Source organism: Canis lupus, chromosome 24 (assembly GCF_003254725.2).
Source record: "Canis lupus dingo isolate Sandy chromosome 24, ASM325472v2, whole genome shotgun sequence".
Lineage (NCBI taxonomy): Eukaryota > Metazoa > Chordata > Mammalia > Carnivora > Canidae > Canis > Canis lupus.
In genome coordinates, this window is record NC_064266.1 from 32,675,572 (window position 1) to 32,690,710 (window position 15,139).

Here is a 15,139-nt window from a genome sequence, read left to right on the forward strand (position 1 = left end):
GCTGAGCCCCCTCCCTTCCCGCAGCCCGCATAAGGAGCCGTCTGTTCGCGGCTGAATAAACAAGCGGGGGAAGCAGCACCGGGCCCCCTGCCCCCCGGCCCGACCCCCGCACAATGCGCCTTTCTCCGAGGAGACGCCGCCCGGCGCCGTCGGAGCGCGCGGAGTCTGGCCTCCCCTCCCCCTGGCGGCACAGCAAGACCCACAAACCGATCCGGTGGAAACCAAAAAAAAATTTTTTTTTAAGAAAAAGAAAACAAAAAGGAAATCCAACAAAGAACCGAGCGCAGCACGCAGCGAGGGCGTGCGGACCTCGCGCGCCCCTCCGTCTCCTGCAATCGGCTTCTCGTCCAGGCGAGGCCAGCTCGAGCGCAGCGCTGGGAGCCCGCCAGCGCCCCCTCCTCGACAGCCCAAGGCCCCGGGGCCCCGAGGCTGCGCAGCCCTGGCGCCCCGACGGCGCACGCAGGGCACAGTCCGCGGGGCCGCGCCCCTGCCCGGCTCCCGGCCACCGGCGGCCCTCACTTCTGGGTGGCCAGCTGGTTCTCCAGATCCTCCAGGCGCGCCGTCAGCTGGGCCAGTGAGCGGTTAAGGAAGCCGCTGAAGGTCTCGGGGGTCCTACACCTCCCCTCCAGCCCGGGCCCCCGACCCGCAAAAGGATATGGTTCTGGGTCAGCTTCTCGAGCGCCCCCAGCGTGCGGCCCTGGAACTCCACGAGGCTTTCGCATTCGCACAGGCTCCGAAGCTCTGTACCCGCGCCGATGCCCTCCTCTGCCAGGCCGGCACAGAGAGTCAGGGGAATGAGAATCTGCAGGGGGATGAGCCGGCCCTGGCAAGGGCCCCCCATACACCCCCACCCGCCTGTGGCTGAGTATGTGGCCTCGGATTCAAACAGACCTGGGATGAATACCAGCTAGGCGGCTGTGAGATCCGGCAAAGCCCCCTCGACCTTTCTAACTCCGAGTTTCCTTGTCCGTAAAAATGGATACAATGAGAAAACCTATTCACTGGATGGTGCTGAGAATTCTATGAGGGGTGTGTGTGTGTGTGTGTGTGTGTGTGTGTGTGTGTACATCTTGGAGGAGTATTTACCAAACCTTAATGCGCATTGAAATCACCAGATCTTATTAAAATATAGATTCTGATTCTGAATGGTGAAGGAGCTGAGGCCCCACATTTCTAATAAGCTACCGGGTGATGCTGATGCTGCGTCTGTGGACCACACTTTGTAGCAAGAGTCCAAATGACAGCAGCACTCTCCAAATGAAACTTCGTGCAGTGATGGGAACGTTCTGTTTCTGGTCTGTCCAGTGGCATAGCCACAAGCCACATGCAGCTATTTGACATTTGAAATCTGGCTAGTGTGATTAAGGAACTAAAATTTTTAACTTTTTAAAGTAATTTAAATTAAGTGGGCACATGTAACTAGTAACTGCCTTATTAAATAGGGAATATCTAGTGTACTGCCTAGCTCAGCTATACACTTTATTGTATATTTCAATCAGACCAGCAATTCTCAAAGTGTGGTCCCTGGACCAGCACTGTTAGGATCACCTAGAAAGTTATCAGAAATGCAGATTATCAGACTCCACCTCAGACCTACTGACTCAGAAACTCTGGGGATGGAGGCCAGCAATTGGTGTTTTAACAAACCATCCAGGTGAATCTGATGCATACGGATGTTTAAAAACCACTAATCCAAAGAAACAAACAAAAAAACCACTGATCCAAGTCTGTCTCCACACACATTTCAACATTTCTGAAATCAAAATATGTGCCTTACAATTAAATTTGTAAGTCTCTTAGCAGTACATAAAATAATGGAGAATCTTACAATAAATGGTATTGTAGATTTCACCAAATTTTGTAAACATCTGTCCTTTTTAATATGACAGCTCAATGCCTGGTGCTTGGCCTTCACAAAAGAGTTGCTCTTATGATTTAAGAGTGATTTCTTAGTCTAATTGGACCTTAGTAAATTGTTGTATGATATGTGTCATCAATGGTATCAATAACAGTCCTAACTTGACACCTGGGGTGACCAAGGGCAGAGAAGGGGAAAGAACTGCCCAAGGTCATTTGGCCAATTGGTGAAGAGCCTCAACCACAGTCTTCTCTTAGAATTTTAGAGAAATCTGCAAGTGTGCAAGCATGGGCAGCCAACACCCTCCCCTGTTACAGAAGAGGGAAGTTATGGTAGAGGTGGAGGTTAAGTGACTTGCCCAAAGTCACACTGTGGGGGATGTAAGAGGACAGGAAGGGCCCAGAAAGAGCAGCTAATCCAGTGCCTCTACAATACCCTATCTGAATTAGCCTGGAGAGAGTGAGTGAGAGAGAGAGAGAGAGAGAGAGAAGTAGGTAGGTGTATATGTGTGTATATGCAGCACATACATACACGTGTATACACATGTATGTGTCTATACATATATATGTATGTTAATAAAACTACTTTTTAAACCAGATTCTCTAGGCCAGCCCAGCCCTCCTGAACCTAGCTCTGGACAGGGCCTGGTAATGTGAGTCACATCTCTGGCCTGGGTTAGAGTCTAAAGACTCTGTGGTAAAAATTACCCCCGAGAAGTTCCCTATATGACCTATAAAGTACAGTACATGAGGTTTGAAGCCTGCTTCTCTTTCACAGATAGAGTTGTTCCTTTTTCCTCACCTGAGCACCAGATGAAGTAGATGGATTGAATTTATGGGCAATATTGTCGAAAAAAATACATGTCTTTGCATACTTGCCCCTTACCAGGTCTGTATAGTTGAATTCCAACAAGTTAAAGGAATATATGATGTGACTCTGCTAACAAGGAATCTGACATGCTCTTGAAAAAGTTTCCTCAAATTACTGTGAACACCCACTAATTTCAGGGGCAGGTAGCCAGCCTGGTCTAGTGCTTAACTTCCATGAACATCCTCAGGAACCACCTCAGGGTCCTGTTCAATTACGAAATCTGATTCATTAGGTCTGGAAAGCTCTAGAAATGCTGTAGTTCTAACATGACAACCCTGCCACTGGTCCACGGACTACTACTTGTTACTTGGGGTAACAAGGCTCTGTCTAGGGAGTCCAACCCCAGGCTATAGCTCTTCCAAGCAGATAGGGTTGAATAGGAGGGGGAAAGATCGGAGGCTGGGCACTGAGTGAAGTTGGACGTGCTCACCCGGGCAGATACTGCCTCTGAGGTTCTCCAGCAGGTGCGTCATGGTGCCAAAGTCGGGGGAGTAGGACACGTGCAGCTCCGCGGGCTCGGAGGCGATTTGGCGCAGCTCCTCCTCCACCGCCTTGCCCACGCCCACGGCGTACATGACGATGCCTACCCGGGGTGAAGGACATGGGGCGTCACAGGCCTCAGGAAAGATCCCCCACCCCCCACGCCCAACCCAACCCCTGGCCGGTGCATCCCGCACCAAGCCCACCTTCCTCCTTGGCGCGCCTTGCCCACACCGAGATGTCATCCTGGGAGCGGCCGTCTGTGAAGACCAGGCCCACGCGAGGCACATTGAGGGCGCGGGGCCGTGCGCCCTGCGCCTCGGAGAAGCTATGCTCCACCATGTGGCGCAGCGCCAGCCCTGTCATGGTCCCACGCTCCATGTATTCCACGGCCAGGACCGCCTGCTTGACCTCGGCCGCGGTGCCGTAGCGGCCCAGCGGGAACTCGGTGCGCACGCGGCTCGAGAACTGCACCAGTCCCACGCGCGTGCCCTCGGGGGACACGTCCAGGAAGTCCACGATCTGGTTCACAAAGCGTTTCACCAGCTCGAAATTCTGCGGGCGCACGCTCTTGGAGCCATCGACGAGCAGAACCAGGTCCACGTGGCCTTCCCGGCACCCTACAGGGAGGAGAGCTTGGGCTGGGGCCAGATCCTGGCCTGGCAGCAGCCATCCACCTGCCTGCTCATTCACCAACACTTATCATATAACATGTGAGTGCTTCCTGTGCCAGGCACTGTACTAAATAATAATTATGGTAATCATGATACATAAATAAAACATTATAACAATAATAAATTTATGAACACTAATATATATTGAAAATATATGCTGTTAATATATAAACAATCACAATAATAAACAAAAACATAATTCCTTGACAGCGTACCATGTGCCAGATACTGGGCTAGGGCTAGGTGCTTTATACATTTTCTCTCAATCCTCCCAATAATCGTGGGTATTATCCCCACTTAATATAACCTTAGGTTCTGAAGGATAAAGTAATTTGCTCCAGACTCCATAGCCAGTAGTGGCTGAGCAGGATTTGAAGCCAGATCTGTCTGACCGCAGAATCCATGCTCCTAAATCACTCTACAATGTTACCTCCTCTGTTCTGAATCAGGGATTTGGCTAGGCCCTGAAGGAGGTTTAACAATAAATGAACACAATTCTGATCCTAAGGAAATCAGGACAGAACAGAGCAGTCAGACATGCCATATGCCACAGCCAAAGAAGGTGCTAGAATAGAGGGGCATATAGGGAGCCCAAGGTAAGAATAAGTCACTCGTCCTGGAGTTGAAGAGGAAGGTTGCAAAGAGGTGGTAACATTTGATTTGTCCTTCCAAGAGTGAGCAGGAGTTCTCCAAGGTGGGAAGGGACATGCTGGATGGTGGGAGGAGCACATGCAGAGAGGCACGAAAGCTGGGAGCTGTCAGCACGCTCTGGAAAGGGCCGACCAGTATGGCTAAAATGTTCAAGTGTGCTAGGGAACCTGCTGACGGGGTTGGCTGAGATGAGGTGAGGTGGTGGTTTCAACATTTTGACCACATCCCACAGTAACAATAACAACAATAATACAATATGACACACTTTGTATGGTCGCATATAATTAAGTTTCATTAAATAATACTCTTTCCACATGCAGTAAGCTCTATTTTCTCCTTTAAAAAAAAAAAACTAATTTGATTTCATTACCCACTAATGTGGCTGCACTCACCATCTAAAAAACTCAGGGGTAACGCATCTGAACTCAGGGGTAGGCACTGGCAAGCCCAGAAGACTCTCGAGCAAGGGAGAAATAAGATCAAATGTGTACTTTTGATATTAACCGTGGCAGCAGGGTAGAGGATCGAGGGGAAAAAGATGGAGGCAGGACCTGGCACGCCCTCCATCCCCCACCCCCCCATCACCAGCACACACACATTCACAGCACAGCCTTGGGCCATGGCAAGGGCAGAATCAAGGATGCGGAGAACCCTCCCACCCATCACTCACGGTTGCAGCTTTTGCCATCTGCCTGGAGTTGCTGGCCCTCAGGGCACAGGCAGCGGTAAGAGAGGCCCTCACTCACACACTGGAACTCACAACCATGGTCTACACCATTGCAAAGGTCCCGGGCTTAATGGAGAGATAAATCAGGATGAGTCAAGGTGGACTCTGCCAGCCAAGATCCCTTGCCCCTCCGCACAAACACAGGAGACCCCTCCTCACCCTGACAGCTCCTCCCATCCGGCAGCAAGTCGTGGCCCTCTCTGCAGCGGCACCGTGGCCCACCAAAGGTGCTGACACACTCATGCTGGCAGCTGTGGTTCCCAAAGCCGCAGTGGTCAATGGCTGGTGGGAAGGAAGAGAGAGAGCAAGTGTCACTTCCAATTGGAGCCATTGGGGATGGCTGGAGCACCGTCCAGGGTGCTAGTGGTGGGGCCTGCTCACCCCTGCAGCTTCTCTGGTCCTGCTGGAGTACAAAGCCAGCTCGGCAGCGACAGAAATAGGAGCCTGGGGAGCTGATGCAGTGGTGCTCACAGCCATGGGTCCCTCCAGTGCACAGGTCAATGGCTGAGGAAGAGGTGAGGTCAGCATATGCTCTGGGGCTGCACTCCTCAGCCCAGACAGAACAATCCTCTGAGGAGCTTTTTACAAATACCTATGCCTGGCTGGGCCCCAACCCTCAAGAGCCTGACTTAATTAGTCTGTGGTCATACACAGGCATCTCTATAAGCACAGGCCTCCTTCCTAGTGGGCCAGTTGTTCCTCCCTGCTACCATTCAAGGCCCAGCTGCACCCCAACATGCCTGTTACTAAGCCACGCATAAGAACAAGAAGCCGGGCAGCCCGGGTGGCTCAGCAGTTTAGCACCGCCTTCAGCCCAGGGCATGATCCTGGAGACACGGGATCAAGTCCCACGTTGGGCTCCCTGCATGGAGCCTGCTTCTCCCTCCGCCTGTGTCTCTGCCTCTCTCTCTCTCCTCTCTGTGTATTCTCATGAATAAATAAATAAAACCTTTAAAAAAAAAAAGAACCCACAATTGTAGAAGACAGGGCCCCTGCCCTCAAGATGGTCACTGACTTCAGAGGAGGGCCAGGCTCTGCCGCTCTACTTACTGAGCCTCCATTTCCTCATCTGCAAAATGGGAATATAATGGAGGAGTGCAATCGCTATTTACAACTTCCTTCTAGGGAGGACAAACTATTGCCTCCCTAGAAGGAATGAGTATCAAGCTGAGTATCTTGATGGTTTAGATGTGCAAAGATGACCCCAGAGCTGAGCTGGAAAATAGGGACTGGAGAGATGTAGATTGCCCTGCACACAAAAAAGTGAGAATTTGGGGTTCCTAGAAAAGATATGGAAATAGAGAGAGAAAGAACAGGAGAGATAGTGTGAGCATGAGTACTTGTGTGGGCTGAGGTTACCAGTGAAAAATCACCTGTAATGTGGTGACAGAGGACTTCAGGGATCAAGGGTGTCTAATACTTAATTATTAATATTAGGTGTTTCTTTTGTGTGTTTGTTTGACTTTAGTAGATGTAACACACACCTCTGTCCACCCCCCATCTTTAGTAAAATAGACATATGCACGACTTACGTATGCACACATCTGCCCTTGTGTGCACAAGTGTGCAAACCAAGGAAGACGCTGATTTACATGCATAGAACAAGAACAGCATGTGCGGGCTGAGAAATTAATTGAGGAGCCATAAATTGAATGAATTCAGCAGAAGCTCAGAGTGAGGGGTGACCATAGAATGTAAGCACTTAGGGAATTCCCAGAGATGTTACGGATAGATTCAAATGTTCACAGGTCATTGCATGAGGCTTCAAGCCAGCCTTTTCTAAGTTCCAGAAACAAAAGGACCCCAGCCAACATGTGCATTACTGGGAACACAAGACTTCATTTCCCCAGTTGTCGTGAGATTGAGAGATGATGTATGTAAAGCTTCAAGTGCATTGTCTAATGCTACATCGGCACTCCGCGAATGGTAGCTGCAGTCATGGTCAAAGGAGTGGACACACATACACACAACAAAGCAAATCCCAATTGTATAAGGAAGATATAATGTGCCATACCCTTTCAGAAGACAAAAATGAAGAACCAGGTCTTGAGGCATTTGCAGGTGCAGAGAGAACCAGCAAGGGCAGCCCAGAAAGAGCTGAGATGCAGAAGCAGAAAGGAGCAGTGTATTTGGAGGGTGGGGTGGGGTATGGAGACCCTAACTGGAGACCCCAACAGTGAGTGCCTAAGTAACAGAAACAGTAGGAAGATCTGGATGTGAGAATTCACGAACAAGTTTAGGAGGCATATTGGGGCCATGTAGGAGACATGCCTGAAATAAAAGAGAGAACATCGCAGATAGCACACTTACTGTGAGGTCAAGACTTCACCAAGGAATTGTGTAACCCCAGGCAATACCCTCCCTCAGACCCATAGAATAAGAGCACTGAACTTTTACTTCCTTTTTTTTTTTTTTTTTAACTTTTACTTCCAAAGGCCCTTCCAGACTCATTGGTCTGATGCTGGGGCAATGGGGAGCCACAGAAGGCTCAGGAGCAGTGAGACAGTAGGGGAGGGGCAGCTCTCACCCAAACAGCTCTTGTTATCTTCAGCTAGCTGGTAGCCAGGATTGCAGGCACAGCGGAACGTGCCTGGGGTGCTGACACATTGGTGCTGGCAGCCGTGTCGTCCCTCAGCACACAAGTCCTTTCCTGAGAACACACAACAGTAGAATCAGCAAGGGACAGATGGGCAGAAACCTCCAACAAGAAAAAGCTGGGTGGGGTCAGAGACAGGCACCAACCAAGCTCAAGTACAGCTTTAGATGGGACAAGATTCATTTGAGAGGGCCAATCCAGATAAGGGGGCTTAGGGAAAGAACAGGGCCTGGGCAGCCCCTATGAATAGGCTCAGAAGGGGTCACCGGGCTAGACGCGTCAATGGGATAGGGCAGGAATGCACAGGGGTAAGGTGGGGGCGGGGGGGGGGAAGAGGTACTAAATCAAGGTGGGTGAAATAATTCAAGGTGTGACTAGCACAGACCTTCAGCATTGTGGGAGGGACTAAAATGAGAGTGGGCGGAGCCATGCCCAGGTGGGCGGAGCCATGCCCAGGTGGGCGGGGCATGACTCTGCGGAGGGAGGGGTGCGATTGCTCGAAGCTTTGAAAGGAGGTGCTTTCTGTGTTGAGGGGCACTTTTAGGTTTGGCCTTAGGCCTGTGGTAAGCCACAGCAGCTCATCCGGGTGAGCAGGCACGCTAAACGTTGCTCCTCGTGGGCGAAACCTAGCAAAAGTGGGCGGAGCTGGAAGTTGACCCAGCAGCCCAGCGCCGCTCCACTACCTACCCGGTGGGCGGGGCTAGCGCTAGAGTGGGCGGAGCCTCGGGGGAGGAGGGTCGACATTTACGCGGCGGGAAGGGGCCTGCAGGCGGCTGGGGAGTGCGCGCCTCGCTCCGGCGCTCCCCTAACTCACCACACAGCCGCCCCCGGAACTGCTGGCCAAACTCCTGGATGAGATTGAAGGACTCAACGAGGAAGACGTGCTCGTCCAGCGGGGGAGACGCCATGGCGCGCAGGGAGCCCACGTCGGCGCGCTGCACCCCCACGGCGTAGATCTCGATGCCGCGGGCGCGCGCCTGCGCCGCCACCTCAGCCACGCGGTCCTGGGGCCGCCCATCCGTCACGATGACAGCGATGCGCGGCACGCGGGCCTCCGGAGGGCGCGCGCCCTCGGCCACGCTGAAGGCCACGTTCATGGCGTACTGGATCGCCAGCCCGGTCATGGTGCCCTGGGCTAGCGGCACCAGCGCGCGGATGGCGCGCTCCATATCCTCTCGGCGGGAGAAGGCGCCGAGCGGGAAGACGCTCTGCACTTGACTCGAGTACTGGATCACGCCGACGCGCGTGGCATTGGGCCCCACGTCCAGGCCGCGGAGGAGGCCCACCAGGAACTGCCGCATGGTCTCGAACTCAAAGGGGCGCACGCTGCGCGAGCTGTCAATCACGAACACCAAATCCAGGGGCCCCGTCCGACACCTGGGACCTACGAGGAGATAGATCAAGGAAGGACTTTCCGAGGTCCGCAAAACCTCATCTTGGAGGAGACCCCCAGGGAGACCCAGGGCGAAATGATGCTATCCTGGCGTTAACAGCGGCTAGCGCAGAATTAACCTAGCAAATGAGAATTAGTAGATACATTCGCCCACCCAGCATTCGCTAAGGGCCTGAGCCAGATTTCCCTAATTCTCTACCCTACAGCTCTTAGGGCTATCCCGAAGAGGCATTCTCCATCCGGAGGGGGTGGGGGGTGGGCGAAGGGGTATGGTAAACTCGACTGCCTATAGCGACCAGGCCGGCAACATAAATGAATGAGCTGTTTGGGCTAGGCTGGCGGACTCGCGTATCCCTCCTCCAGCCAAACGTTGCCATGCAGCCATGTGGACCCCAAGTTAACAGATCCTTGGATTTTTTTTCAAGAGAAGTTCCAAGTCGGGATTTGTATGTGAAGTCTCCTGATTTTTCAATTAACTGTTAAAAATTAAACACCAAGCAGACAATTTTGCATGAGCCCAACGTTGTTACCTCTAAGCCACATCCCACAGGAAAGGAAATTGAGTAACAGAGAGGTGAAACTGTGAACTGGAACCCAGCCCCTTCATGATTTCAGAGCCTTTGCTTTTTCTCTCTTCAGCAGACCTAGCTGGATGCAAACTGGCAATCAGCTTTTGCTCCCTTTCCCCTATTGGTGAGGGCTGAGCCCCGCTCACCTGCAAACTGGGACAGGGTTTCCCAGGGCTGGAGGAGAAACAGCAACACGGGCAGTGGCCAGCACAGAAGGCCCCTCATGGCGCTTGGGGGACAGAGGACAGAAGTGTCAGAGCCTGGAGAGTGCAAGGAAAATAGCAAAGCAATAGTATTTACAGGACTCTTATTCTGGGAAATACAAGGAATTCTACTTTTTTTTTTTTTTTAAATATGACATTTGAAAAGAAAGGCTCCCCTGAAAGAAAAAAACAAAATGAATGAAAAAGGAAAAAAAAAAAAGCCTTTATAAATACCAAGCGCAGTGTTAAATGCTTTTCATGCACTGGGATATTTAATCCTCTGCAATTCTATGAGACTAAGACTGTCATTGTTCCCATTGTAGAGATGAGGAAACAGGCTCAGAAAAGGTAAGCCGTGGTACCCAAAGTCGCCTGGCAAGAAAGTGGCTGGCCAAGATACAATCCTATGCTTAAGAGGTTCCAAAGACCAGCGGCGCGTTTCGCGCGCCCTCCGCCTGGGATAATCTCTGCAGACGCAAGCCAGTCATTCCCCACCTCGACCCTCCCCTCCTCACCCGGGGCTCTTCCGTGTGGCTGTCCTTCCAGCACGTACGCACACACTCAGACATGCACCGCCCAGCCGCCGGCCGCCGGGGAGAGCCGCGCCCTCTCGCGGGGTTGGGGGGCAGAGGACGCGCAGCACGTTGGCCAAAACCCACCGCCCAAGTTTGGCGCCTCCACTTCCCTCCTGCTCTCAGGAGAAGCCGCCAGAGGGCGTCCTCCTGGGTCTGGCTGCGTTGGTTAGGTAGCCGTGGGAAGCCCACATCTGCCTAGCAGGTGCCCCTGCCCAGAGCAAACAGTGGCCGGGAGCCCCGAGGCCTTGGAGATAAGCCCGGGGCAGGATATATCCCGCACAAGGGCCTAGGAGCAGGGGCGCGCAGCGTTCGGGGGACGGCTGCATCGGATGCGCCCGGAAGGCGGCGAGTGAGGCCGGAGTGCGGCCATGGACCCTGTACGCGCAACAGGTGAGCGCTCACTCTTCCACCGCCCTTGGCGACGCCCCTTGATAATCCCGAAGGCTTCCCGTGTACAGATGGGAAAATTGAGGTCCAGGAAGGTTGCCCGCCCAGCTGCGAAGGAACTTGCGACTAGAACCCGGGACTCCTGGCTCCGCTTCTTCCTTTTGGGCTGCCCGGCTGCCTAGCAACCTGGCTCCTAGGAGTCACTAAGCCTCTTTTCCTTACATTCACTCCCACTGCTCCGTACCCCCCCCCCCCCCCAGCTGCGTTAGCCATTTTTCTGTTGCTTGTTTCCTGGCAGAGGGGACCAGCTGCCCAAACCCAACCGCAGCCCCTCTACCCCCTCCCCCAGTTCCGTGAATGGGCCTATTCTGAGCAAGGTCGGGTGCCTGCAGCTCACTCACTCCAGGCGGCCTTTCCATCCTCTCCGCCTTAGCCTTTCAGGCCTGGTAGAACAAAAATCCCTCTGGCAGGGCCAGTGGTGGGAGGGAGGTTTCCTAAGCCAGATGTGCCAGCTGCTGCTGGAAACGGGAGGGCGCAGAATGCCTTCCCTAGCGTGGGCCAGAGGCAGGGCCAGCACCTCTGGAGGGACATGGGGGTAAAGACACAAGGAGCCTTTGCCACCTCCCATTCTTTCCCACCTGCCCAAGCCTCTGGGCCCCCAAATCCTGATTACAATTACCCCGATCCTGCTCTTGGCCTGAGCCAACCTCTGGCCTGGCACCCCACCCCCCACCCCAGGAATCCTAGAAAGTCAAAATAGCAACTGCCTCAAAGTCCATCACCTTCCCAACCCCCTCATTCTGTGGAGGTACAGACGAGGTCCAGAGAGTAGCCTCTTGCCCAGGGTCACACAGCACAGCAACGTGGTGACAGGTCTGACCCTAGAACACCGAGCTCCTCTGAGGGGTTAATCCTAAATTTACAAAGATTTGGAAAGGGTGGAGAGGCTGGGCTCCAAAGGGAAGAGAGGTCTGTGAATAACTCCTCAAGAGTTGGCCGAAGACTAAACACCGTGGGGATGTTCCTGGCGGTCCCTCGAGGGAGGAGATTAAGGGGAAAGTCCACCTCCCACCCCTCCCCCCCACCCCGTGGTGGCCTCGTTGGTGGGGGCTCAACTTGGAAAGGACCCCACAGCAGGGAAGAAGGGCACTGCAGGTCAGATGGGGGCACCGTTAGTGGTTCAGTGGCGGTTACAGACGGTCGCCTGATCGCCCTGACGCCTGCTCCCCCCGCAGACCCCTCAGCGCCCCCAGGCCCTTTGACTCACCTGAGCCTGCCCGACAGCTCGGAGGCGCGGCCGCAGAGCGGAGCCGACGGGCGGAGCCTCCCCGGCAATTGGACCAGGTAACGGCGCAGGCACCGTGCCCAAGCCGGGGACTGCCAGGCGGCTGGAGCGAGCGGAGGCGGCGGCCGCATTTAACCCGGGGCCCGCAGTGGGGCGGGGGGGGCGCGGGCTGCGACCCCTCCCACCGGGCAGGGAGCGATCCCCTTTCCTCCGAGGGCTGGGGCGGGGCCAGCGCGGCGCCCCTGCTCCTGCCACCCCGGGAGCCGGCGGCGCGAGCGGCGGGGCCGGAATTCGGCTCCCGGCGGGAGGCTGGGCGGCTCCGCTCTCCGCCGGAATGCGCCCGACGCCTCCGAGGCTCTTCCCTGAGTAGAGAGCCCCAAGGGGCGGAGCGGGGCCTGGCTCCGACGGCTGCTGCCTGGCCCCGCTTCCGAGGGCGCGGCCGGGCTCCTGCCCTCCGCCGCCCCCTGCAGGAGTGAGGAGAGGGCCTGGGCTCTGGTCCGGCGCAAAGGGTGAAGGGTTCAGAGGGGCCGCCGCAGGGCTCACGGCTCCCCGGGCTCCACCCGGTGGTCCCTCAAATCTCTGCCCTCCCGGACGCCTCCACCTGATCTCTGCGATTGCTCAAGTCTTGGGCCCCCCTACCACCCTTGCTCCTCAAAAATTACGAGGCCCCTAGACTCTGGTCCACTCCCCTGATTATGGGGGCCCTGTAATCAACGGAAGAAAAGCTACGACAGTAACAGGTCCCTTCTCTTGGGAGAAAAGGGGTTAGGAGAGCTGATTGACCCCAGAAGGGCTCAAATGTTCTCCCCCAGGATCCTAGGGACACTGTTTGGGGGCGCTTGCATGTTTGCAGGCTTCTGAGGGCAGGCAAGAGAGGACTCTGGTTTAGGGGGTGCAGCAAAACTCCTCTCCCCAGCATCAAGATGTCACTGGGGTGGGCCCCCTCAAATTGCAAGGAAACCAAGCACCCTCACAGGATGCTATCTCCATCCCAAGGCCAGCACAAGTGTGGCTTTTGTGGGGCCTCTCCCCAGTGCTTCAAGCTGCAGTGGGCATGGTGCCAGACCTGCGGAGTAGTGCCTGGGTGGTCCCAGTGGGCTCCGTGCAGGCCTCATTAAGTACCAGGCAGCCTAAATATTTAACCCACGACTTACACCCAAATCCTCTCTCTTGCCTAACATTCCCGCTCCCTGACCTGGAGGGGGGGGGGTCAGAACTAAATTAGCCCCTCCCCCCCATTCCTTTCATTCAACCTGCTTGCTAGGCTCCATGCCACCTCTCCCCTTAACAATCACTGCTGCCCAGCGTCGGCCTCCCCATTCCCAGGTCCTCCCCAGAGCTCGTCCCTGTCCTGAGGGAAGGCGTGCGCCAGTGCCTGAGGCAACAGTGTGAGCAGACGGTGCGGATCCTGCATGCCAAAGTGGCCCAGAAATCATACGGAAATGAGAAGCGGTAGGTGCCTCAGCGGCCCCTCCAAGGGGGCACCTTTCGGCTCTCTGCTTGCTTCCTGGTTCAGTGCCTTTTAGGACCCTGCCCCGAGCCGCCACTCTGGTCTATATGGAACCTCCCTGTGAATCTACAGTCCCCATTCACTCACTCATTCACGCATTCATTCCTTCTTTCATTCAACAACTACTTACTGGGTGTTTATCAGGTGCCAGGCTTGTCTGGGTTGTGCTGAGCCCTGGACATACAGTGCCAGAAGACACATGCTCTCAAGGCATCTTCACTGTAGTGTGGAAGAGACAGGCAACAAACTCCCCACAAATCAGTATGCAGGAGCCTTCCAGCTTGAAGAGCTAGTAGAGTCATAGAACAGCGTCATGGAGCAGAAACTGAGGTAGAGGCACTCTAGCTAGAAAGGTCAACACAATGGACAGGCCTTTTAAGTAGGTGACATTTGATCTGAGACTTGAATGTGAAAGAGAAGCCAGACAAGAGAAAATCCAGGAGACATGTGTTCCAATTAGAAAGAAAAGAAAAGGGACACCTGGGTGGCTCAGCAGTTGAGCATCTGCCTTTGGCTCAGGGCATGATCCTGGAGACCTGGGATCAAGTCCCACATCAGGCTCCCTGCATGGAGCCTGCTTCTCCCTCTGCCTGTGTCTCTGCCTCTCTGTGTGTCTCTCATGAATAAATAAAATCTTAAAAAAAAAGGAAAGAAAGAAAGAAAGAAAGAAAGAAAGAAAGAAAGAAAGAAAGAAAGAAAAAGAGAAAGAAAGAAAGAAAAAAGAAAGAAAAGAAAAGAAAATGCACACACCTTGAGGCTGTACCGGCTTGGCCTGTTCTGGTGCCAAAGAAGTCAGTGGGGCTGGAATTAGGAAAGGAGAGAGATGTTGCAGGAAATAAAGTTGAAGAGGTAAGCAGAGGCCCATCATGTGAGGACTTTCAGTTTAAACCACTGGAGGATTTTAGGAAAACAGGTAACGTGATTGATGCGTGCTTTAAAAGAAAAGACAGTGTGACTGCTTTGTGCAAAGTAGGTGGAAGAGGGTAGGGAGTGGAAGCATCTGGAGCCTGGGAAGGCTGATGCTGTGGTCCAGGCAAAAATGATGGCAGTTGGGACTAACGTGGAGGTGGTAAGAGACTGGTGGGTTTTGGATGTGTTTTGAATGTGGAGAAGAAGGACTGACTACAGGGGTTGAGTGAAGCGAATGATAGAACGTTTAGAGGTTAATGGGGTCCACAGTCATGGAGAAGCCTGGGCAGGGCGGTGGGAAAGGTGGAGGAGCAATCAAAGATCCTGCCCAATTTATGCTGCCTTTGAGATATCCACAGCCGGTCAAGTGGAGATGGACGTGCGAGTCCAGCGCTTGCTTGCATGTCTCCGCAGATTCTTCTGTCCCCCGCCCTGTGTCTACCTCGCAGGTC

General features: G+C 53.9%; 1 protein-coding gene across 7 annotated transcripts; it reads right to left on the bottom strand.

Annotated features, from left to right (window-relative positions):
* Nucleotides 1–210: 210 nt before the first annotated feature.
* On the bottom strand, nt 211–14,377 carry MATN4 (matrilin 4). Of its 7 annotated transcripts, none has more exons than XM_049100244.1 (11): nt 13,909–14,377; nt 9,965–10,047; nt 8,671–9,240; nt 7,788–7,910; nt 5,642–5,764; nt 5,420–5,542; nt 5,204–5,326; nt 3,415–3,828; nt 3,159–3,311; nt 658–765; nt 211–574 (listed from the first exon to the last, which is right to left on the bottom strand). In XM_049100244.1, the coding sequence occupies exons 1-11, from the start codon at nt 13,977–13,979 to the stop codon at nt 516–518; spliced, it is 1,950 nt and encodes a 649-aa protein (XP_048956201.1). In that variant the 5' UTR covers nt 13,980–14,377; the 3' UTR covers nt 211–515. The 7 variants fall into 7 exon arrangements, with proteins under 7 accessions (XP_048956201.1, XP_048956204.1, XP_025325984.1 ...); XM_049100247.1 differs by having other exon boundaries at nt 9,965–10,078; nt 13,909–14,048; XM_025470199.3 differs by lacking the exon at nt 13,909–14,377 and adding an exon at nt 12,251–12,617.
* Nucleotides 14,378–15,139: the final 762 nt, after the last annotated feature.

Coding starts and splice junctions, on each gene's coding strand:
- MATN4 (XM_025470199.3), bottom strand. CDS start 12,399: ATGCGGCCGCCGCCTCCGCTCGCTCCAGCCGCCTGGCAGTCCCCGGCT. Junction 10,048..12,250: donor GAGCTGTCGGGCAGGCTCAG/GTGAGTCAAAGG, acceptor CTGTCCCCCAAG/CGCCATGAGGGGCCTTCTGT. Junction 9,241..9,964: donor AACCCTGTCCCAGTTTGCAG/GTGAGCGGGGCT, acceptor ATCTCCTCGTAG/GTCCCAGGTGTCGGACGGGG.